This window comes from Caretta caretta, chromosome 2, assembly GCF_965140235.1.
Source record: "Caretta caretta isolate rCarCar2 chromosome 2, rCarCar1.hap1, whole genome shotgun sequence".
Classification (NCBI taxonomy): domain Eukaryota; kingdom Metazoa; phylum Chordata; order Testudines; family Cheloniidae; genus Caretta; species Caretta caretta.
This window is the reverse complement of record NC_134207.1, coordinates 33,332,943-33,356,655: the sequence shown is the minus strand read 5'-3', so window position 1 is coordinate 33,356,655 and position 23,713 is coordinate 33,332,943. Positions and strand designations below refer to the sequence as shown.

The 23,713-nt window shown below is 43.7% G+C and overlaps 1 protein-coding gene across 1 annotated transcript in view; it reads right to left on the bottom strand.

Moving 5' to 3' along the window:
• Nucleotides 1–22,886: 22,886 nt before the first annotated feature.
• The window catches only part of EIF3E (eukaryotic translation initiation factor 3 subunit E), a 56,045-nt gene continuing 55,218 nt past the window's right edge, over nucleotides 22,887–23,713 (bottom strand). Inside the window, exon 13 of the mRNA XM_048841488.2 lies at nucleotides 22,887–23,059. Within this exon, the coding sequence (XP_048697445.1) occupies nucleotides 23,021–23,059 (39 nt within the window). The 3' untranslated portion in view covers nucleotides 22,887–23,020. The remainder of the gene's footprint in view (nucleotides 23,060–23,713) is intronic.

Here is a 23,713-nt window from a genome sequence, read left to right as displayed (position 1 = left end):
AGGCCCTCCAAGTAATACAAGTCTCCTTTTTGACAGGGCTGACAGCTAAGTTATATAACAAGATGCAATTGGATAATTTTTTGGGGGAGGGAGGATTGAGTGAGTAAAATTCAAGGCTCAGTTAGTACTATGGGGATTCTTGCTTGTTTATAAAGCACCTTTTAACTCAAAGAATCCTAAGGCTTTTTACAAGATTTAAAGGAAAGGGATGTCTAAAGTTACGGTCCCAGATCCCTATTTGGAGACCAAAATAAATAGATTAATGTTCAAAATAGTTTGAACACTTAACAGCTGCTGTCCACTTTAGAGGGAGCTGCAGAGAATAAGCAGTTAAGTGTCTAATTTTAGATTTGGATCCTGAAATTTAGGTTCTTATGTTTGAACATTTTGGTCAAATTTTTTCTCTGCGCCAATGACAAAGTACTAGTGGCCAATCGTTAGTATCTTCTAGCCATGTTAAAAGGTAGTGTGTGTGAGTGAACCCATACGCTGCCCCTTTTAATCTGGTTTCAGCCTCCTATTGACTCTGAAAGTCTCCTCTGACATTTCCTCTCCTTGAAACTCTCCTTCGTAGTCAAATCTGATTTCTTTATGATAGTTACTCTGTAATGGGTATTTTCCAGACTATTCTCTATTCAATGCGCTATTCAAAAATCAGTATTTTCCTATATTTGCTAATGAATATTCTTGTTTCCTTTTCCAAACCTCATTTAGAAAAGGCAATAATGTGCACTCCTATGGTACCTGCTCTACAAGGATCTTAAAGCAATTTCTGGAACTTGCAATTGTCGTCCGGTGGGGAGGAGGGGATTGAAGAGGCAGCTGCATCTGCAGAAGATAAGGGATGCCTCTTTGGAACCATTGGTGCCATTGAAGTCAGGCTAATCAGTGCCTCATCCAGAACTATGTTGGAGTACCTAGCTGGTGAGGGTTGTGGTGAAGAAGTGGGAAAGTCCTCCTGAAATAAGTGGGATCATTCACAAGGTGAATACTGGGGCCACGAGCTTCAGTATGACCAGCTCGGTTGACCCTGCTATTGCATAGCCTGTGACCAACTCTGTGGGTAAGGCAAGGTGGGGAACTGCCACTGTGATGTCGGTCTTGTGAGATTTGGAACATGTGGTTCCTTCATGGCCGGAACTCATGGATTGTGCGGCGCCCTTCTTAGACTTGGAGGAAGACTTACTGCCATGCTTATGTGCATGCTTCTTTGGTTCATGGCTAGGCCCTGGCATGGGGTCTTTAGCACTGATCCCGGCAGAGGCCGATGGTGGTTACACAGCATGGGGGCATCCTTTGCCTGTTCTGATCGATGTATGGGAGGGTTCCCCAGCCAGGGTCCAGCGCCAGTTCCATGGCAGCCTCCATAAGGTGTTTCCTGAGGCGGTGAGTCCGGTTCTCCCACGTACAGGCAGGAAAGGAGAGACAGATACTACACCGAATGCAATGGGGGCTTCCCCCAAGCAGTGCTAAGAGCGCTGGTGCTCGGCCCTGAAGGAAAACGAGCAAAGGCAGGGGGCTCAGGTTTTCAACCCTGATGTCTTTGGCATAATTCAGTACCCAGGCCCAGATACTGTGGAGAGGGGTAAGGCTTGGTGGGAAACACCACTGAAGCAGCATTCAAAGTCCTAAATCAGGTACAAAAGGAAGAATCAAACAAAAAAAAATAAAATAAATGCAGAACAAATAGGAAATCTAACCTATGAACTGTACTAAGTTTTTAAAAGTTTTGGAAAGTGCATCGCAAGGATGATAGGAGTAGAAGCTCATGCGGCGGTGAGAAGGAACTGGAGATGCCAGTGGTCCAGCCCTCCCTTTATTGTGCCCTGTGCCACCTGGTGGTCTCACCTGAGGCATGTGCGGACCGCCAAATAGGCTCCAGAAGCATAAAGCACATGCATAATCCTGAGTGGAATACAATAGGGACCATAGACAACCACTTGTCACAGATTATTTCTCCTAAGAGCAAAATACTCTGCATGGGTGTATATGGTTAAAGGTCTTGGCAAGGGTGTACATGCCCCCTCACTCTTAGGATATGCCCCAGACGATGTCTCTGAAAACTCCTGCTGTGAAAGTTCTATGGAGTGACCTCTTCACCGCATTGCAGAGGGGCTTTGAACAGGGGTGGCCAAATCCACTCCACTCTTCTGCTGCTGGTTGTCTGAATTCTGGCAGGCTCTTGGGTATATTCCCATCCAGAATTTGTTCTTATATGTGGAGGTTCACCCCTACCAGAATTGCAACGTACTGAAACAATTTCAGACTTTTATTTTCCTTTTACTACAATGTCCAAGTTTAGTATATATGGTACCATCCATCATAAGTCAGTTCTGGGGATGCAGCTCTCATATCATAACCTAGTCACACACATAGAAAGGGTAACCATTTTCAATGTAACTTAAATTATGTTCCTTTGAATGTGTTTAGACTCACAAACAGGACAAATGTGCTGTGGATATCTTGTTTGCACTAACTAAATCCCATACGGTGAGTAGTGGCTAAAGCATTAGACATTGTCATAGCCACTGAGTGTATTCCTATCATACATTCAGTTCTTCATTTTAGTATATTAGAATTGTATTTCACTAATTTAAGACTTCATTAGACTAATAAAAGAAGCCTGTTGTTTTAATATCCTCTGTTTGAGAGACTCTCTCTATAAGGCCAGAGTTAGTTCCTTCGATCTGGGGAGGAACTTGATTTGCTTTATGTCTCTGTTTTTCTTATTGTTCTTCATTCTGAGTAAATCTCTTCTAAAGAGACTAAACTTATGAATCCAGTTAGAATGAAATCACATACATAATAAAAATGTATTAGCAGTCTATCCTCTGCACTAGACATCCTACTATGCTGTTGCCTATTGGCCCAAGCAGATAGCAAATATTTGGGGCCTTGCTGGGTTGTACTATGCTTGTTACCATTAGAAGGGGAAATTGATTATATGAGTCAGGTGTTTCTTGGATGCACTCCTGTTTATTTATAAAGAATGTATACAAAATCCTGTTTTCCTGAACATAGCAGGAAAAAGTACCAGGCAGCTTCCTCGTTCAGAAATCCAAGGAATTTCTAGTCAGTACTCTGCCCAAAAAAAGTCTCTCTCTTGGCTTCAGCTATCTCTAAACAAAGGGGCATTTCATTGCTCCCTTATTGCACCTGAATGAAAGGTGGCTATCACGTCCATGAACTTCAGCAAGATCTTTGATTGTTCATAGATCAAAGCCACTTGCTGGCAGCCACCAACAGAACAATACTAAACACAGACTAGGACATTAATCACTGCTCTAAAGATGCTATAAACATTTCTGGTGGTATCCCCTGAAATTGTTTTGATTTTGTCCTCATGCTAAAAGGATACATTTCTCAGTAGTTATCAATATTTTTTAAAATGATGCCATTACATTATTCTGAGCAGACATTATCAACTCTTAACTAGGCAATGGCTACTATGGAACCTGTCTCATAAAATATTAACCTCTGGCTGGAACTTGAAATAATTTAGGTCACACAAATAAATTTTAACTTGTGTGTCAAATATTTATTTTTAAAGACTATTTAGGATAAAAACCTTACATTCCATCTGTCATAGTATAATACTATTCTACTTATTATTTGCATAGCATGCATAGGACAGGGACTTTACAACCAAGAATATGTTGTAGGCAGAATAGCCCATGATACCACCCTCCATGACCCACTTACTAAATTTTCATGCATCCTCTACGCTTTCTGCCATGAAGCCCCTCACACTTGAGAGGAGCTCCCAGGAAACATCCACAAAAACTAACTTGTCGTCCTCCTTCCAATCTCTTCTTATAATTCTCCTTTTCTGTGACCCCTACAAAAATGTAACAATAGCTAGGCTGCTGTTGTGTTAAAACCCCAGCCTATCCTGTGACCAATAGCATGACATTGTTTCCTAGTACTCCCCCATGGCTGGCTGGCTGGCTGTTTCCAACTATTCCATTTTGTCTTATACTTAGATTGTAACTCTCTGGGGCATGGACCATCTTTTTATTCTGAGTTTACACAGCACTTAGGACTGTGAGGTCCTGGTCCTCTATGCATGATGGTAATACAAATTACATTATGAATGCACCAAGGATATTGTATCCTTTGAAAGGTTTTGATGGTGCTTATTTCTGGAGTTATGATTAATGATAATGTCCCCTAAATGAGAGAGAAAATAGCAAAGATTTGAGAAAAAGAGTAAAGGGATCTTTTGGAAACCAGATAATTCATTTCACATAACAAGAGACATAACAAGAGAGTTCTTGGCATGAATACTCTCTTGTATTGGACGCTTTCAGGGCCGCTCGCAGTACCTGATAGGAAGTCCATTGGAGTCCGTGGAAGTCTTTAGACTGACTTCACTGGGCTTTGGATCAGACCTATGATACTTAAATCCTGTCAGAATAACTTTCTCAGTTTGATTTTTTTTTCTGTTGGAAAGGTTGGGGGAGAAGGGGAATGTAGAATTCCTATATATATTACTTCCTGGGGCTGTCAATTAATCGCAGTTGACTCACGTGGTTAACTCAAAAAAATTAACTGCAATTTAAAAAATTAATCAGTTTTAAATCACACTGTTATTTAAATTTATTAAATATTTGTGGATTTTTTCTACATTTTTGAAATATATTGATTTCTATTACAACACAGAATACAAAGTGTACAGCACTCACTTTATTTTATTATTACAAATATTTGCACTGTAAAAATGATAAACAAAAGAAATAGTATTTTTCAGCTCACCTCATACAATACCATAATGCAATCTCTTTATCATGAAAGTGCAATTTACAAATGTAGATTTTTTTAATATTTTTGTTACGTAACTGCACTCAATAACAAAACAGTGTAAAACTTTAGAGCCTACAAATCCACTCGGTCCTACTTCTTGTTTAGCCAATCACTAAGACAAACAAGTTGATTTACATTTACGGGACATAATGCTGCCGGCTTTTTATTTACAATGTCACCTGAAAGTGAGAACAGGCATTCACATGGCACTTTTGTAGCCGGTATTGCAAGGTATTTACATGCCAGATATGCTAAACAGTTGTATGCTCCTTCATGCTTAGGCCACCATTTCACTTTCACTGCAGAGTTGACAAAATGCAAAGAAGGGACCAATACAGCCCTCAACCCAAGGTTTAAGAATCTGAAGTGCCTTCCAAAATCTGAGGGACAAGGTTTGGAGCATGCTTTCAGAAGTCTTAAAAGAGCAACACTCCGATGTGGAAACTACAGAACCAGAACCACCAAAAAAGAAAATCAACCTTCTGCTGGTGGCATCTGACTCAGATGATGAAAATGAACATGCTTAGGTTGGCTCTGCTTTGGATCATTATCAATTAGGGATGTCAAATTTAATTATATTATGGTCACTATTACCAAACAGTCCAGGTGTATTCACCTCTTGGACCAGGTCCTGTGCTCCACTTAGGACTAGATCAAGAATTGCTTCTCCTCTTGTGGGTTCCAGGATTAGCTGCTCCAAGAAACATTTAAGGTGTCAAGAAATTTCTCTCTGCATCCTGTCCTGAGGTGACATGTACCCAGTCAATATGTGGATAGTTGAATTCCCCCATTATTATTGACTTTTTTATTTTTATAGCCTTACTAATCTCCCTGAGCATTTCACAGTGACTATCACCATCCTGGTCAGGTGGTCGGTAATGTATCCCTACTGCTATATTCTTATTATTAGAGCAAGGAATTATTTGTGGGAAGAGTTGTCTTTGTGAAAGGTGCAATTCCCACACCACTTTCCCTTCTTCAACTGGGGAATGAAGGAGTTACTCACCTTGTGCAGTAACTATGGTTCTTTGAGATGTGTCCCCCTGTGAAGGCTTCATTGTAGGTGTGCTTGCATCCCTGCACTGCTGATCGGAGAACTTCAGTAGAAGTGTCTGTTAGGCCCGCACAAGTGCGGTCCTTCCTCGGGCCCTGCCACAAGGCTAGTCAGTGCACATGGGATAACCCCCTGAGTTCCTTCTCTACCACAGAGTCATTAACAAGAACTCTGTGAAGTAGTGGGGAACACGGTAGATAGCAGAGCACCCATAGGGACAAACATCCTGAAGAATCATCGTTACTGCACAACCTGCGTAACTTCTTTGAGAAGTAATAGTATCCCTATAGGTGCTCCACTGTATGCGACTCCTGAGCAGCATCCCCTCTAGAGACAGATGACAGCACTGTGGAGCTGAAGATGGCATCAGAAGCAGAGTCCCCAGTAATGTTCTGTGAAGATGTGGACTGATGCCCATTTCACCACTCTACAGATCTCTGAGATAGGGACATTCTTGAATAAGGTGACAGATGAGGAGATCAACTTTACGAAGTGTGTATGAACAGTATCTGGAGGGGTGTTATTGCGACTTAGTAACATTGAGTTCGACACTCACTTGGAAAGTCTTTGGATTGATATTGCCAAGCCCTTGGATCTTTCTGCAATGGAGAGGAAAAGTCTGGCACACATTCTGAAGGCTAGGGCTCTTCTGACATCTACAGTATATAATCTAGCCTCTCTGTTGCCTCAGTGAGGCTTGGGATAGAAGATTGGAAGATGAATCAATTGGTTTATGTGAAACAGTAGGTTACCTTGGGAACAAATTTTGGATGTGGCCTGAGCATAACTTTGTCACAAAAGAATACTGTTTTGAGGGAATATGCCATCAGAGCTGTTGTTTACATTATTCTCCTGGCCAAAGTAATCGCTATTGGGAAGACCATTTTCATCCAGAGGTAAGTGACTGAACAGGTGGCCATGGATTGAAAGGGGGGGCCTAGTTAGTCCCGTCAGTAGGAGATTTAAGTCCCATGTGAGAGTAGGAAGCCGAGGTTGTAGGAAGAGGGTTACAATACCCTTAAAAACATAAGAACAGTCATACTGGGTCAGAACAAAGGTCAATCTAGCCCAGTATCCTGTCTTCCGACAGTGGCCAATTCCAGGTGCCCCAGAGGGAATGAACAGAACAGGTAATCATCAAGTGACCCATCTCCTATCGTTCATTCCTAGCTTCTGGCAAACAGAATCTAGGGACACCATCATTGCCCATCCTGACTAATAGCCATTGATGGACATATCCTTCATAAATTTATCTAGTACTTTTTTGAAGCCTATTATGGTCTTGGCCTTCACAACATCCTCTGGCAAGGAGTTCTACGGGTTGACTGTGCGTTGTGTGAAAACATACTTCCTTTTGTTTGTTTTAAACCTGCTGTCTATTAATTTCATATGGTGGCCCCTAGTTCTTGTTTTATGAGGAGTAAATAACACTTCTTTATTTACTTTCTCCATACCAGTCATGATTTTATAGACCTCAAGCATATCCCCCCTTAGTCGTCTCTTTTTCAAGCTGAAAAGTTCCAGTCTTATTAATCTCTCCTCATACAGAAGCCATTCCATACCTCTAATCATTTTTTGCCCTTTTCTGAACCTTTTCCAGCTCCAATATATCCTTTTTGAGATGGGGCGGCCACATCTGCACACAGTATTCAAGATGTGGGCATACCATGGATTTATATAGAGGCAATATGATATTTTCTGTCTTATCTATCCCTTTCTTAATGATTCCCGATATTCTGTTCACTTTTTTGACTTCCGCTGCACATTGAGTGGATGTTTTCAGAGACCTATCCACAGTGACTCCAAGATCTCTTTGTTGAGTGGTAACAGCTAATTTAGACCCCATCATTTTATATGTACAGTTGGGATTATGTTTTCCAATGTGCATTACTTTGCATTTATCAAAATTGAATTTCATCTACCGTTTTGTTGCCCAGTCACCTAGTTTTGAGAGATCCTTTTGTAGCTCTTAACAGTCTGCCTGGGACTTAACTATCTTGAGTAGTTTTATATCATCTACAAATTTTGCGACCTCACCTTACCCCTTTTCCCAGATCATTTATGAACATGTTTACTAGGACTAGTCCCAGTGCAGACCCCTGAGGGACACCACTATCTACCTCTCTCCATTCTGAAAACTGACCATTTATTCCTACCCTTTGTTTCCTATCTTTTAACCAGTTATCAATCCATGAGAGGACCTTCCCTCTTATCCCATGCTGAAGAGCCTTTGGTGAGGGACCTTGTGAAAGGCTTTCTGAAAAATCTAAGTGCACTAGATCCACTGGATCCCCCTTGTCCACATGCTTGTTGACCCCCTCAAAGAATTCTAGTAGATTGGTGAAGCATGATTTCCCTTTACACAAACCATATTGACTCTTCCCCAACAAATTCTGTTCATCTATGTGTCTGACAATTTTGGTTCCTTGGGGAACCTTCTGCTGGTTGGGTGTGACAGCACTGAGTACCATTCCACTGGATGGTGAAGGCTGTTATAGCCATTAGGTGGACTCTAAGAGAGCCTATGGACAGCCTTGATCTTCTTAGTGCCAGTGCATAGTTTAGGGCGTGTGAAAGACTTGCAGATGTTGGGGAGATTTGTTGGGACGTACATCAAATCCAAAATCTGGACCATTTTTGCAGGTAAGTACTCCGGGTTGAGAATTTTCTGTGGTTTAATACCTCTTGCACCTCTGTTGAACAGGAGCTCTCTAGATGTTAGAACAAAGAAGGATCAATACCTGGAGGAGGAGAAGCACCAGGTTGGCATGTAAATTATCGTAGAATATCAGAGTTGGAAGAATATCATCTAGTCCAACCCCCTGCTCAAAGCAGGACCAATCCCCAATTAAATCATCTCAGCCAGGGCTTTGTCAAGCCTGACCTTAAAAACCTCTGAGGAAGGAGATTCCACCACCTCCCTAGGTAACCCATTCCAGTGCTTCATCACCCTCCCAGTGAAGAAGTTTTTCGTAATATCCAACCTAAACCTCCCCCACTGCAACTTGAGACCATTACTCCTTGTTCTGTCATCTGGTACTACTGAGAACAGTCTAGATCCATCCTCTTTGGAACCCCCTTTCAGGTAGTTGAAAGCAGCTATCAAATCTCCCCTCATTCTTCTCTTCTGCAGACTAAATAATCCCAGTTCCCTCAGCCTCTCCTCATAAGTCATGTGTTCCAGCCCCCTAACCATTTTTGTTGCCCTCTGCTGGACTCTTTTCAATTTTTCCACATCCTTCTTGTAGTGTGGGGCCCAAAACTGGACACAGTACTCCAGATGTGGCCTCACCAATGCCGAATAGAGGGGAACAATCACGTCCCTCGATCTGCTGGCAATGCCCCTACTTATACAGCCCAAAATGCCATTAGCCTTCTTGGCAACAAGGGCACACTGTTAACTCATATCCAGCTTCCTGTCCACTGTAACCCCTAGGTCCTTTTCTGCAGAACAGCTGCCTAGCCACTCAGTCCCTAGTCTATAGCAGTGCATGGGATTCTGCCGTCCTAAGTGCAGGACTCTGCACTTGTCCTTGTTGAACCTCATCAGATTTCTTTTGGCCCAATCCTCTAATTTGTCTAGGTCTCTCTGTATCCTATCTGAATCCTCCAGCATATCTACCACTCCTCCCAGTTTAGTATCATCTGCAAACTTGCTGAGGGTGCAATCCACACCATCCTCCAGATCATTAATGAAGATATTGAACAAAACTGGCCCCAGAACCGACCCTTTCGGCACTCTGCTTGATACTGGCTGCCAACTAGACATAGAGCCATTGATCACTACCCATTGAGCCTGACAATCTAGCCAGCTTTCTATCCACCTTATAGTCCATTCATCCAGCCCATACTTCTTTAACTTGCTGGCAAGAATACTGTGGGAGACCGTATCAAAAGCTTTCCTAAAGTGAAGGAATAACATGTCCACTGCTTTCCCCTCATCCACAGAGCCAGTTATCTCGTCATACAAGGCAATTAAGGTTAGTCAGGCATGACTTGCCCTTGGTGAATCCATGCTGACTGTTCCTGATATTTCAAGGAATCCCTGTTGAGGTTACAGGGACAAACCATCCCGATGTGTCGAAAGAATAGTAAATATGGCAGGCGACCAGCTTGGCTTAATGGTGAAATCCTAGCGGATCTTAAACATAAAAAAGAAGCTTACAAGAAGTGGAAGGTTGGACATATGACCAGGGAAGAGTATAAAAATATTGCTCGGGCATGTAGGAATGAAATCAGGAGGGCCAAATCGCACCTGGAGCTGCAGCTAGCGAGAGATGTCAAGAGTAACAAGAAGGGTTTCTTCAGGTATGTTGGCAACAAGAAGAAAGCCAAGGAAAGTGTGGGCCCCTTAATGAATGAGGGAGGCAACCTAGTAACAGAGGATGTGGAAAAAGCTAATGTACTCAATGCTTTTTTTGCCTCTGTGTTCACAAACAAGGTCAGCTCCCAGACTGCTGCGCTGGGCATCACAACATGGGAAATAGATGGCCAGCCCTCTGTGGAGAAAGAGGTGGTTCGGGACTATTTAGAAAAGCTGGACGTGCACAAGTCCATGGGGCCGGATGAGTTGCATCCGAGAGTGCTAAAGGAATTGGCGGCTGTGATTGCAGAGCCATTGGCCATTATCTTTGAAAACTCGTGGCGAACGCGGGAAGTCCCGGATGACTGGAAAAAGGCTAATGTAGTGCCAATCTTTAAAAAAGGGAACAAGGAGGATCCTGGGAACTACAGGCCAGTCAGCCTCACCTCAGTCCCTGGAAAAATCATGGAGCAGGTCCTCAAGGAATCAATCCTGAAGCACTTACATGAGAGGAAAGTGATCAGGAACAGTCAGCATGGATTCACCAAGGGAAGGTCATGCCTGACTAATCTAATCGCCTTCTATGATGAGATTACTGGTTCTGTGGATGAAGGGAAAGCAGTAGATGTATTGTTTCTTGACTTTAGTAAAGCTTTTGACACGGTCTCCCACGGTATTCTTGTCAGCAAGTTAAAGAAGTATGGGCTGGATGAATGCACTATAAGGTGGGTAGAAAGTTGGCTAGATTGTCGGGCTCAATGGGTAGTGATCAATGGCTCCATGTCTAGTTGGCAGCCGGTGTCAACTGGAGTGCCCTTCAAGTGGTCGGTCCTGGGGCGGGTTTTGTTCAATATCTTCATAAATGATCTGGAGGATGGTGTGGATTGCACTCTCAGCAAATTTGCGGATGATACTAAACTGGGAGGAGTGGTAGATATGCTAGAGGGCAGGGATAGGATACAGAGGGACCTAGACAAATTGGAGGATTGGGCCAAAAGAAATCTGATGAGGTTCAATAAGGATAAGTGCAGGGTCCTGCACTTAGGACGGAAGAACCCAATGCACAGCTACAGACTAGGGACCGAATGGCTAGGCAGCAGTTCTGCGGAAAAGAACCTAGGGGCGACAGTGGACGAGAAGCTGGATATGAGTCAGCAGTGTGTCCTTGTTGCCAAGAAGGCCAATGGCATTTTGGGATGTATAAGTAGGGGCATAGCGAGCAGATCGAGAGACGTGATCGTCCCCCTCTATTCGACGTTGGTGAGGCCTCATCTGGAGTACTGTGTCCAGTTTTGGGCCCCACACTACAAGAAGGATGTGGATAAATTGGAGAGAGTCCAGCGAAGGGCAACAAAAATGATTAGGGATCTGGAACACATGACTTTTGAGGAGAGGCTGAGGGAACTGGGATTGTTTAGTCTGCAGAAGAGAAGAATGAGGGGGGATTTGATAGCTGCTTTCAACTACCTGAGAGGTGGTTCCAGAGGGGATGGTTCTAGACTATTCTCAGTGGTAGAAGAGGACAGGACAAGGAGTAATGGTCTCCAGTTGCAGTGGGGGAGGTTTAAGTTGGATATTAGGAAAAACTTTTTCACTAGGAGGGTGGTGAAACACTGGAATGCGTTACCTAGGGAGGTGGTGGAATCTCCTTCCTTAGAAGTTTTTAAGGTCAGGCTTGACAAAGCCCTGGCTGGGATGATTTAATTGGGGATTGGTCCTGCTTTGAGCAGGGGGTTGGAGTAGATGACCTCCTGAGGTCCCTTCCAACCCTGATATTCTATGATTCTATGATCACTTTCCTCTCCTCTAAGTGCTTCAGAATTGATTCCTTGAGGACCCCCTCCATGATTTTTCCAGGGACCGAGGTGAGGCTGACTGGCCTGTAGTTCCCTGGATCCTCCTTCTTCCCCTTTTTAAAGATGGATCAAGTGATCCATCTCCTATCACCCATTCCCAGCACAAACAGAGGCTAGGGACACCATCCCCGCCCATCCTGACCAACAGCCACCGATGTACCCACCCCCCATGAATGCATCAAATGTATGTCCTCTGTTCGGTGAGAGAAGATGAGGAGTGACCAGGAGACAGATCGGTGGGCACATCACAAGTTCTGACAGGTAAGGGTACCAAGTCTGTCTTGGCCATGTTGGAGTGATCAGTATGATGTGTGCTCCATCTCTTTTTTGTCTTCAGTATGACCTTCAATAGGTGGGGGAAAGGAGGGAAAGTATAAAAGAGGTCCCCATCCCAGGGGAGGAGGAGAGCATTGTCTAGGGAGTGATGTCCTATCTCCACTCTGGAGCAGTAGTGTGGACATTTCTTGTTCAGGTATGTGGCAAACAAGTCTGTGATTGGTGTCCCCCACTGCCTGAATAGATGGTGAAGTACTACTGGATCTAGCTCCCATTCATGGTCATGCAGGAATTTGCAACTGAGACTGTCCGCCATCTAGTTCTGTGTATCCAGGAGGTAGGCTGCTGACAGTGTGATATTGTGGGAGATACACCAGTTCCATAGTTTCATCGCTTTTGCAGAGGAGGAAAGGCCAGGCTCCCCCTCATTGGTTAATGTAAAACATACAGGCAACATTTTCTGTTAGGACTTCTGTGTGTGACCCTTTGATCAGTGGGAGGAAATGGGCGCAGGCATTCTTAACCACCCTTAGCTCAAGGAGGCTGAGTCTTTCCACCCGTCTAGGGAAGTTTTTATCCTGGTGGATAGTGACAGGGCTTTTTCTAGTCTGTCCCGCTTTGATCTGTAAACTGAGCAGAACCACATCTGAAGGCACCACATGTAGAGTCTGGCGTGTAGTATTACTGCTGTGCCCACTGCCATATGCCTCAAGAGTTGTAGGCAGTATCCGGCTGATATTTGTGGGCTGTTTTGGATGGTTTTGGTGAGTGTAGTCAGAGAGAGAAATCTGTACTGAGGTAGGAGGGCTCTGGCCTGTAGAGAGTTGAGGTCAGTGCCTATAAATTCCAGGTGCTGCACTGGAATGAGGGTTGATATCTGGGCATTGATCTGTAGACCCAGCTCCGTAAACAAGTGCATTGCGGCTTTGGTGACTCATGAGTCTCCTGGAGAGACCGTGCTCTGAGGAGGCAACCATTCGGGTAAGGGTAAATTACGTTCCCTTGGGAACGTAAGTGGGTGGCCACTATTAAGAGAACCTTGGAAAATACTCTTGGGGTTAAAGATAACCAAAAGATAAGTACCCTGTACTGGTAGTGATCCTGTCCCAGTGTGAATCTGAGAAATCGTCTGAGAGCCAGTAAGATTGAGATGTGAATCCTGGGGGTCGAAGGCCAAAAACCAGTCTCCCTGTTCCAACCCTGGAATGATAATTGCTAAAGTGACCAGCTTGAATTTCTGAGCTTTGACAAACTAGTTGAGAGCTCTGAGATCTAATATGGGTCTCCAGCTCCCCTTCCTTTTGGTTATTAGGAAATACTTAGAGTAGAACCCTTTGGCTAGTAGATGTTCAGGTAGTGGTTCTATGGCTCCTAACTGGAGGAGACAGTCTAACTCTTGTCATCATAAACTCTCATGAGAAGGGTCCCTAAAGAGGGATGGGGAAGGGTGTTATGGAGGGAGCAGGGAGGTCAAATGGATAGAGTAACCATGGCAAACAATCTCTAGGACCCATCGGTCCGATGATATACGCTCCCAGGTGCAGAATACTGCCTGATGGTGGCCAAATCGATAAGTAGCCATTGTCGGTTACAGTAGTTGTGGGGAGTGATCTATAAGCACCTCAACCAACATGTCAAAACTGGTGTTTAGACTTAGAAGGCTGGGACGAGGAGGATTGCTAGCCAGACAGTTTATGTCTGGAGAATTTCGTTTTCTCTCTCTGTGGCTCATAGTATCATTGAGCTGGGTATTGGGAAGTATGTGGCTTATGCTGGGTTTGCAGACTAAATTTTCTCTTTTGCGCTGGTGTGTAGATGCCCAGTGAATGGAGAGTGGCCCGAGAATCCTTCAAAGTGTGAATGGAGTCATTGGTTTTATCCGTGAAGAGCTTAGTGCCCTCAAAGGGCAGTTCTTCAATTGTTGCCTGCACCTCCTTTGGGAAACCTGACAGGTGGAACCAAGAGGTACATCACATCACCACCACTGTGGAGAAGGATTTGGCTGCAGTATCAGCAATGTTGTGGGTAGACTGTAGCATTCTCTTTGCTATTAGCAGCCCTTGGATGATGGCCTTAAATTGTTTGTGATGCAACTCGGGCAGCTGCTCAATAAAACTGTTCAGTTTCAAGTAACGCACTGAATGGAATTTTGCTGTAAGTAGTTTGTAGTTGGAGATTCAAAACTGAAGCGTGGTCAAGGAGTACGCCTTCCTGCCAAATAAGTCCTGATCTTCCTGTCCCTATCATAGAGAGTGGGGCCTCATATAGTGTTGACAGCCACAAGAATTGACAGCGTCTACCACAACGGAGTAGGGTGGAGGGTGGAAGAAGAGAAACTCTGTTTCTCTTGCCGAGACATAGTACTTTTTGTCTGCTTGCTTGCAAGTCGGTGCGACTGATGCTGGGGGTCATTATATTGTTCTTGTGGGGTCAAGAAGGGCAACTTTTGAGGAGGAAAATTAGTGGAGGATGTCCAGGAGCTTGTGGTGCATGTCCTTGACTTCCTCCAGAAGTATTTGGAGAGAGCCAGCTATTCTCTTAGTGAGGTCCTGGAACAAGCAAAAATCTTCCCCCAGGGATGGTGGGGGAGGCATCACAGCCTCATCTGGGTGGAGGAGGAGGATACAGTTTTGAGGGTTACCTCCTCTTCAACATTGCCCTCATACTCTTCCTCCAAGTCTCCTTCTGGGGGCTCCAAAGCCCTGGATGCTGTGGCCAAAGGTGTCTCGGGGCTCCTGGGTGGGACTAGAAGCCTTAGAGGCATGGGGGCAATATGCAGCCATGGGGTCCCAGTATGGCCAGTGGGGTGGCAGTGGCATGGAGCCTGTGGTGGGTGCCCATGGATGGCTGTACCAGGATGGCGGCAGTGAGGCCATCTGAGGATATGTCTGTGGGCCCTGCTGGTATTGGGCACTAGTGGGGGCTTGGGAGGAGTACTGGGATATGCCCTTCTCTGGTTCACTAGCCGAGTCCACACTGGAGAACAGGGAAGCGTGGTAAGGCAGAATGAAGACTCCCATGCTGGGTGGGGACTTGGTGCCAAGGAGGAGACTCTGGTCAGTTACATGGAGGTCCCTCAAGTGCTAGAATTCCAGCAGTGCCAACTGGCTCAATGCCAGTGGTGGTGCGGGGGGGAAGTCCATACCAGCCATTCAGGTACAGGATAAGGCATTGGTACCAATGGGACACTGCATGTTGGTGGTGCCTTTGGAGTGTTTGCTCCTGCTGTTCTTCTTAGATACTGTTTACTCAGCACCCAGTCCCATTGCATCTGTGGGCATGTCAGTGGTACCTGCTGCCATAGTCTTCCTTGAGCCGTGGGTACTGAGGTTGGCCTGTCTTAGTGCGGATGGTACCGAGCATACTTAGTGTGCCAGGGATCGTTTGCAGCTAGCTCATTGCTCACTGGGGGACTTCCCGTTCTTCTTCGACTTGTGAGATGTGTAAGTGGCTGATTTCTTCACCCCATGGTTCTTGGATGTTGAGGGCTGTGGGGAAGACTCATGTCTGCATGGAGACTCTTGGGGCAGGTCTGGAGAAGGTCTGAGAGCCTCCTCCATGAATATAATCTTCTGCCTTAGCTCTCTGTCCTTGCGAGACTGAGGTCTAAGCTGCTGACAAAGTGCACTTTTGAGGAACGTGTCTTTTCCTGAGGGAATGAATTGCGGGATAGGCACTTCTTGAAGCCTGGAGAACTGGGCATGCTCTGTTGGGGAGGAAGGGCCCCTAACAAGAAAGGCAGGAAGAAAGAAAGTAAACCGTATCTCTCTATATATATATTTAAAATATAAGGACAAAAATAAAAGACACTAGACTAACTACTACTAAAAACTAGGTTCTAGGCTACAAAGATAGCACAAGGTAATAGTCGCTAATGGACTGCTAATATTAAAGCTGTTCAGCCTGCTTACACACAGAACAATAGCATTTACAAGTGAACATTAGTATTTGGATGGGTGATGTTCAGTATGCACTAAATAGATCTCTCTGGGAAGAAAAAAAAAAATCACACAACCAAAGGTTTATTCCACTTTGACTAATTACTTGCAAAACTACTTGGAAATTAAGTCAGGAATACAAACATGTCCAAAACTGATCTTCTGTGCATGTAATTTAAATGATCAGATCATATGTTCTTGGATATTTGTCAAATAATTATTGCTAGTCAGTGGCTGTCTAATAAGCTTAGACAAATAGCAAGTTTTTATGGTGGAGTTTTCAATTTTTTGTTGTACTTAAAAACCCTTCATACATTGAGTTGACTGTACTATTTATTATTCCTCCACCTCAACGACCTTCCACGTAACGTCAAATCTCAGCTGAAAACATGCTCCCTCCCTTGCCTCTCATATATTTTAACCTTGTAACTGAATTAGTTCTGTAAAGAACTGTTAGACATACAATGTATGTAAGACACTGTAAACATAAGACTCTGCTCCTTACTCCTGCGGGAATTCATCACCACTGTGCAACGCAGAATTTGCACAGAAATTAATGTTCTGTGCAAAATTTCCTTCCCTCAGCCCCATAGAAATGGGCTGCAGAGCTGCTGGCCACCACTAGGGGCTGCTGGAATCAGCAGAGCCCAGCTGGCAAATAGAAGACACTGCCGGGGGAAAGGGAGAGAGCTGGAGAGATCCCAGCAACTGGAGAGTTCCCAGCAGCTGTCGTTTCCAGCAAGCCCTGAAGGAAGGAGGTAGCACACAGGAAATTCCACACAAGCCCGGGGCTCTGCATGAGACTATTTTGCCTTCTGGATCCCTAGGCTCTGGGAGGGTAGGGGGTGCGTGCAAGTGTCTGGGCTGGGGAAGGCCCTGCAGCTGGGCTCTGGGGGAACGGGGTGTGGGTGTCTGGCTGTGGGGTGCTCTGCAGCTAGGCTCTGGGGGCTAGAGAGTGCGAGCGTCTGGGTTGTGGGGGGTCATGGCTGGGCTCTGGGGGGCAGGAGGTATGAGTGTGTGGGCTGAGGGGGCACCCTGCAGCTGGGTTCTGGGGGGAGGGCGTGTGGGTGTCTGGGCCTCCGGCTGGGCTGTGGTGGAGACAACACAGAGAAACAGGAACTGGGTTGTCATAAGGGTTTCTTTAACTCTTGACTCCTGGGGGAATTTTGTTATATCCACATTATCACAGACATAGTTGCTAACAGGTATTTTGAAATAAATTACCAAAATAATTGAAACTGGCATGGGTTATTTTGACAAATATGCAAAATTTTGCAGAATTTTAAAATATTGTGAACAGAATTTTTAATTTTTTGACACAGACTTCCCCCAGGAGTCACTCCTGTAATCAGATCTGCACAGGCAAACCCTTATGCTTGTGTTGAGTACCACAGACTTCAATGGAACTCCATGCAGGCTTATATGGCCTCCCGCATGGTTTGGAGCCCATTATGTTATAACAATGTTGACAGATGTACAGGGTATTACTGAGTAATTCTAAGACATGGTCTAGCAGAAGCCCTTTTTCCATGGAGCAGGGGAGGCGGCACCAAGCCTCCAAGCTTTAGATGGCAAAATACCAAGTTTGGTCAAGACCAGTTGAGGGAATTGCACTAGCACCCCTGTTAAGGGAGCTGAGAAGGAATATTTCCCTCACCACCAGATCAGCCTAGGTGGTATGTGTGTGTGGGGGTGTTTCCCCTTCCCCACAGGGGGTTGGGGGGGCTTTGTTAACATGAGGTGTGTAGGGCAGTAGATTCTACCTCGCAATTTATTACATAAGTGTAGGGTGGATGTCCAGTGCAGGTAGGGAAGGGATACCGTCCATACGGAAGGGATACCGTGACCAGCTAAATGGCTTGGTAAGGGACTTAAAAAGAAGGTACTGGTTAAAGGAACAAAAAAGAGGTGGGGAGTGTTCAGGGCTCCTATTAATGGTATGGCAGGGAGCTCACCCCACTTTTTTATAGCCCACCATAACCCTCATATGAGGGGGGTGGATGGATGATAAGGGCCCAGCAACGGGTTGGCTGGAGGTCCTAGATGGAAAAAAAGAGAAGCCGGTGGAAGCCCCCCAGGTAGATATTGAATGAACACAGGCGGGGTTATCTGCATTGTACCCTTTTATCAGGCAAGTAGTCCCAGACATCTAGTAATAAAGTTGTGGCCTTATTAAAACCACATCAAGTGTCTCCTGTCCTCCTTTCAGTATAGCCAGACAATACCTCCAACACAGCATTTCTTTTATGAGATGGAACAACAAAACTGTTCAAAAAGGTCGTCACCAGAGGGAGAATATTTTTAGAGATGAGCAGTTTTCTTTTGATAGGAAGAAAAATGTTGGCTATTTCCCTGCTGTTTACAAAAAAAAAAAAAATCCAATTTAATCTCTAGCTTAAAAATGCTTTAATGATACAAATCATGCTTTTTTGAGTTGTATCATCAAACAGTGATGGCTATTATGCAATCGGGATTGCTCTACAGCTAGTATTTTGGATTATAATGATACAGAATGAAGCAGTGGCTGAGTTTTAATTAATTTCTTAAGGGAAAACTTAGAACCACAAGAAGCAGTGGGATACAGGGAAAAATAACACCAGAGAACCCAGTCCTGCAAAGCCTTACTCCACTCAGTAAGGCTTGTGGGACTAGGCTCTGATTTTATCATAGGCCCCAAATTTATAAGCCGTTCTGCACAGGTGAACTTTTGTGCCTGTGAGAAACTGTTTGCATGATTGGGTGCCCTGTTGAATAGTCTGTTCTGTACCAAGGTCATTGACACAAGCTTATTGCTAGTAGGAGCAATAAGCCTGAAATCACTTGTTAACCACCTCTCCCCCACTCACCCATGTTTATTCAAATTCCAAACTGCACATGCCTCAGCCTCAGTTTTAAAATCACCTACCAGATATTGGTTTATTTACTTTATCTACCAAGATTGGAATGATTTTCCCCTCTGCATCTTTGGAACCATCTGTGAGAACAGTTACAAGTTTGCCAATTTCCTCTCCAGGTGCACGTGTACCAGCAGTTCAGTGGCGGTTTGTATCCCAGCCATATCAACGTAGTGACTAGGGACGTGCACCAAGAGCAGGAATTACTCAAGAATCAGCATCTCCAGCATGGTATTGACATCATGTGACCAGAACAACCTTGCTAGCTCAGTGTGTGAATATATTTAGGTTGGCATAAATCCACCCTTTTCATGCTACATGGCTGCTTCTGTAAGGCTACATCAGTAATCAGTTTAATGAGCTGTCTATTCACTTATACAGTTACTTTAATATTTACTTTATTACTGCAGTAGAAGTAGGTATACGCATATTATTTCCTCTTCTGCAGAACAACGATCTAATTAGAATATAAGACTAGCAACATGTGCTTTGAGATTCTTATATATAAGGTGTTACCATAGTGTAATATTAGGACCTAAAGACCCTGTCTTTATCCCACTCCTTCAGGGTCCATGGCTTCTAAAACTTTGCAGAAGATACCTCTCTCCGATCACATTCTGATTCCTCTATCTTCCTGTTTTCACTTGTGCCTCCTGTGTCTCAGTAAAGCAGTTTACTTTGGTTCATCAAGAATATATTTTTAAATGTTCCAAATGATGTGGCCCCAGAAGCAGGGGAGAAGGCTGTATTCGAATATAAGCCAGGCCGTATGGCTCTCTCTCCCTCCTTTTAGTTGACAGTCCACCTAAAGAGATTTGCGTCTGCTGTAAACTTGAGCTACTGAACTTGGTATTTTTTAGCTCAGGCACTATGAGCTCATACTTTTAGATCCAGAAGTCCTGACTGAATGCCTGCTGCAGCCAACCCTCCCAGGGCATACAGGTCCCACCTGTAACAATCATTCCTGGATCAGGTAGTGGCAGCAGGGATTGAACCGATGCATGACATCGTTGAAAAACAGGAAATTCTGCTGCCTGAGCTAAAGCTCAACAGTCGCAGCAGACAAGCTTCTGTATGTGATCTAGTCACCAGAAGGTGACAGAACCACACTATTTGCCTGGATTACATTTAGCACATTTCAGTTAAGTTTGCAGAGATCTCCATGTCTTCCACTTCTTCTGGCAGCATCAGAAAAGGGACAAACCTGTGTCCATGACTGAAGCAAAAATCAGGAATAGGCCCCAGAGAAAGAAATGTTTACACCTCATTAAAAAATAAAGGACAGAAATTATGCACACAAACACTGGTTTCAACCATCAATATCTGATTCCTAATGAAGACAGGATGTTAAACTGTTTACTCTTCAGCCATCCGAAATTTCCACTAAGCTTACAGGTAGAATATGGCTGCAATGGATTAGGGAAGAAGATGCGACTCCTGAAAAGGTCCATTTTAGGCAGGTGTACATATGACTAGCAGGACAGGGATCAGAAGCAAAGAGCAGCCTCATTACACAAGCAGGAGGTGAGACTGGCAACTGGGTGAAGAGCAGGAACTAAGTAGATCAGCAGTGGGCAAGCCTGCGGCCCACATGCGGCTGATCACGGTAATCTGATTGCGGACTGAGACACATTTTGCTGACATTGACCATCCACAGGCACGGCCCCCCGCAGCTCCCAGTGGCCGCGGTTCATTGTTCTCAGCCAATGGGAGCTGCGGGAAGCAGCAGCCAGCATGTCCCAGTGGCCCTCTGCTTCCATTGGCCAGGAACGGCAAACCGCGGCCACTGGGAGCTACGGAGGGCTGTGCCTGCAGACGGTCAACATCAGCAAAATGTCTCGCAGCCCGCTATCAGATTACTCTGATGGACCGCATTCGGCCTGTGACTGTAGGTTGCCCACCACTGAAGTAGAGGGTCCATGCAGCAAGCACAGGCTAATGAGATGGCTGCACGTCTTTCACGGAGGTCACTGATTCCGTGACTTTCTGGGACCTCTGGTGCAGCTGATCCCACAGCTGCCTGAGAGGCACTGGTAGGGCCCCCGGTGGCTACCCTTGCCCCGCAAGCACCTAAGATTTAGTCAGGGGTATTTATAGTACAAGTCATGGACAGGTCACAAGCCATGAATTTTTGTTTATTGCCCATGACCTATCCATGACTTTTAATAAACATACCCATGAATAAACTGTAGCCTTACTAATGAGTGTATCACTTTGCTTTGCTCACTAGCTACTCTCCGAGCGAATTTATGATTTTGATATTTGAAGCTCTTGATCATGACCTACATAGACACAATTCCAAGAGATAAATTAATTCAAAAACATGGATGAGATTAGGGACACATGAAAAATTTTAGAAATTGAGGTAGAGCGTAAAAGCATATTTGGCAATACCAAAATGTTCTGTGATTCTAAGTTTTGCCAAATTGTTTTGGCCAAAAAGCTAGAACTTTTCAGAAAACACCCAAATGCTTTGGCATATTTGAAATAAACTTTTTTAGTTCAAAACAAATTGTTTTAGGAATTGCCTTCAGTTTCAACAATTCAAAAATATTTGAAAAAATGCTTGAAATCAAAATGAAATGTTTTGTTTTGAAATATCTGTTCAATCTGAAATAATTTCTTTTTTAATTCACCAAAAATTAAAAAAAAATTTCAATTTGACCCAAAACACTTTTTTCCCATTTTTTAGAATGGCCAATAGGGGTGGGGGGGAATCAATTATTTCCACAGCTCGAACTTAGCCCATTTTGCATTTACGTTATGTAAGACTAATACTACTCACTAGAGTATAAAGAAATCTAGATAGTCAAGCCATGCATATGGAAAGCTGCACGCATGAAAACCATATCCAACCCAGGGAAGAAGGGTAGAGCACAAGAAAACAGACGACGACTCCAGGTTGAGGCAGCCATAAAAGCATTCCAAGAGATAATAGCTCCCTGCCCGTCACACACACCAAGGGGCAAACTGGTATTGCTGTGAAGAGGGACAATAGGTGACGAGACAGAAAACATGTTATTTGCTTCAAGTGGTGCTTACTCTCCCCCTTCAGAACTGAAAGATTCTGTTCTTGCTTCATATTAGAAGCTAGAGCAAATTAACAGGATTCAGCACATTACATGTGCAGGAAGTAAGATGACAGAGCAGAGTGGGTAGAGCTTATGTTTACATTGGGAAGTGTGACAGAGGTCTTCCCTCCTCTTTTCAGGTAAGTAGAATCATAGCATAACAATGCTGCTTTTATTCTAGAAGGCAGAGAACTGATAATTTATCTTTAAATTACTCCTAGAAGTATTACTGAGTTTAACTCAAATCCAGTTCCATGATCCCCCAGAAATTTCACTGTACCTTCCTATATAATATGAACCCTCAGTCAACATTCTGCCTAAAAGCGTCATGTCAGGTATGGAATATAGGCAATGTACTTTAAGGTTGTCCAACAGTTTGTACCATTCAGGAACGTGCTTCTAACATTCTCTTGTCTTGGACCCATAATCCACAACTTTATCTGATGATGTGGCTGTTGGCAATATACAAAGAAATAAATAGCTAGAAATAGAATTCCCATGTTTCCAAGCAGAGATGGATGCAAAAACAGACTTGATCTTGGACCAAGTGGAACTTGTGGCCTATTGTAAAAATGCAGTCAACATTTAAATTTTAATTTAAAAATATGGAGAATTGAACTATATTGTAGCAAATTTTATCTTGTAGCAAATTTTTTAAACGTGTAACTACTCAAATTATAAAGCTACACAGTTAAAAGTACCCAATTTTATTCAACTCATCATGTATTACAAATTCCCAGAATTAGCTCTTTGAGAAAAGGTACACAATATATTTATCTTCTCCTCTCAAATGAAAATTTGATATTTCTCCCCCTCAGAACTGTTTCAGTAGAAGCCGGAGTCTTGAGTAGCCCAGTTAGGTGCCTAAAAATATATAAAACAAAAAAATAAGGATCAGCAGGAAAAAAGAAAGCCATTTGTTTATGTTAGCCACTGAAATGTTAACAGCATATACCACATTATTATTTGTAATAACTTTTTAAAATAACCTATTCGTAAAGTTAGATGGCTGCTTCTGTAAATACCACCCAACAGGAATCAGTTTAATAATCAATCAAGTCATAATACATGGATAAATGAACTGCTTAAACATTTATCAGCATCAGAGTGTTTAATAGTGATTCATTCCCACATACCATATTTTTAAAGTTAAAGTAAACTTGTTGTGACATCCTTGTTCTATTAACAAAGCTACATTGCCACAAAGATTTTCCCTTGTTCAGAAAGGCAGGAAACAAAGTATTTTTGAACAGTCCTGAAGTGTCTCAAAGTAACACTATTTCCAAATTTTGTTACTTGACCTTTACATGATTTTCTACTGTGTTAAAAACTTATCTACCTTAGTTTGTCAGAATGGTCCCTTCAGCCTTAGTGATAAATGCCAATTAAAATTTTATTTTGTATTTTTTTTAAACTTTAGTAGAAATTTTCAAAAAATCTGTTTTATCTATGGGTTTTCCCCAGAATATAACCATATCATGTAAGAATGTCTCAGGTAAATTAAATCAATATAGCACG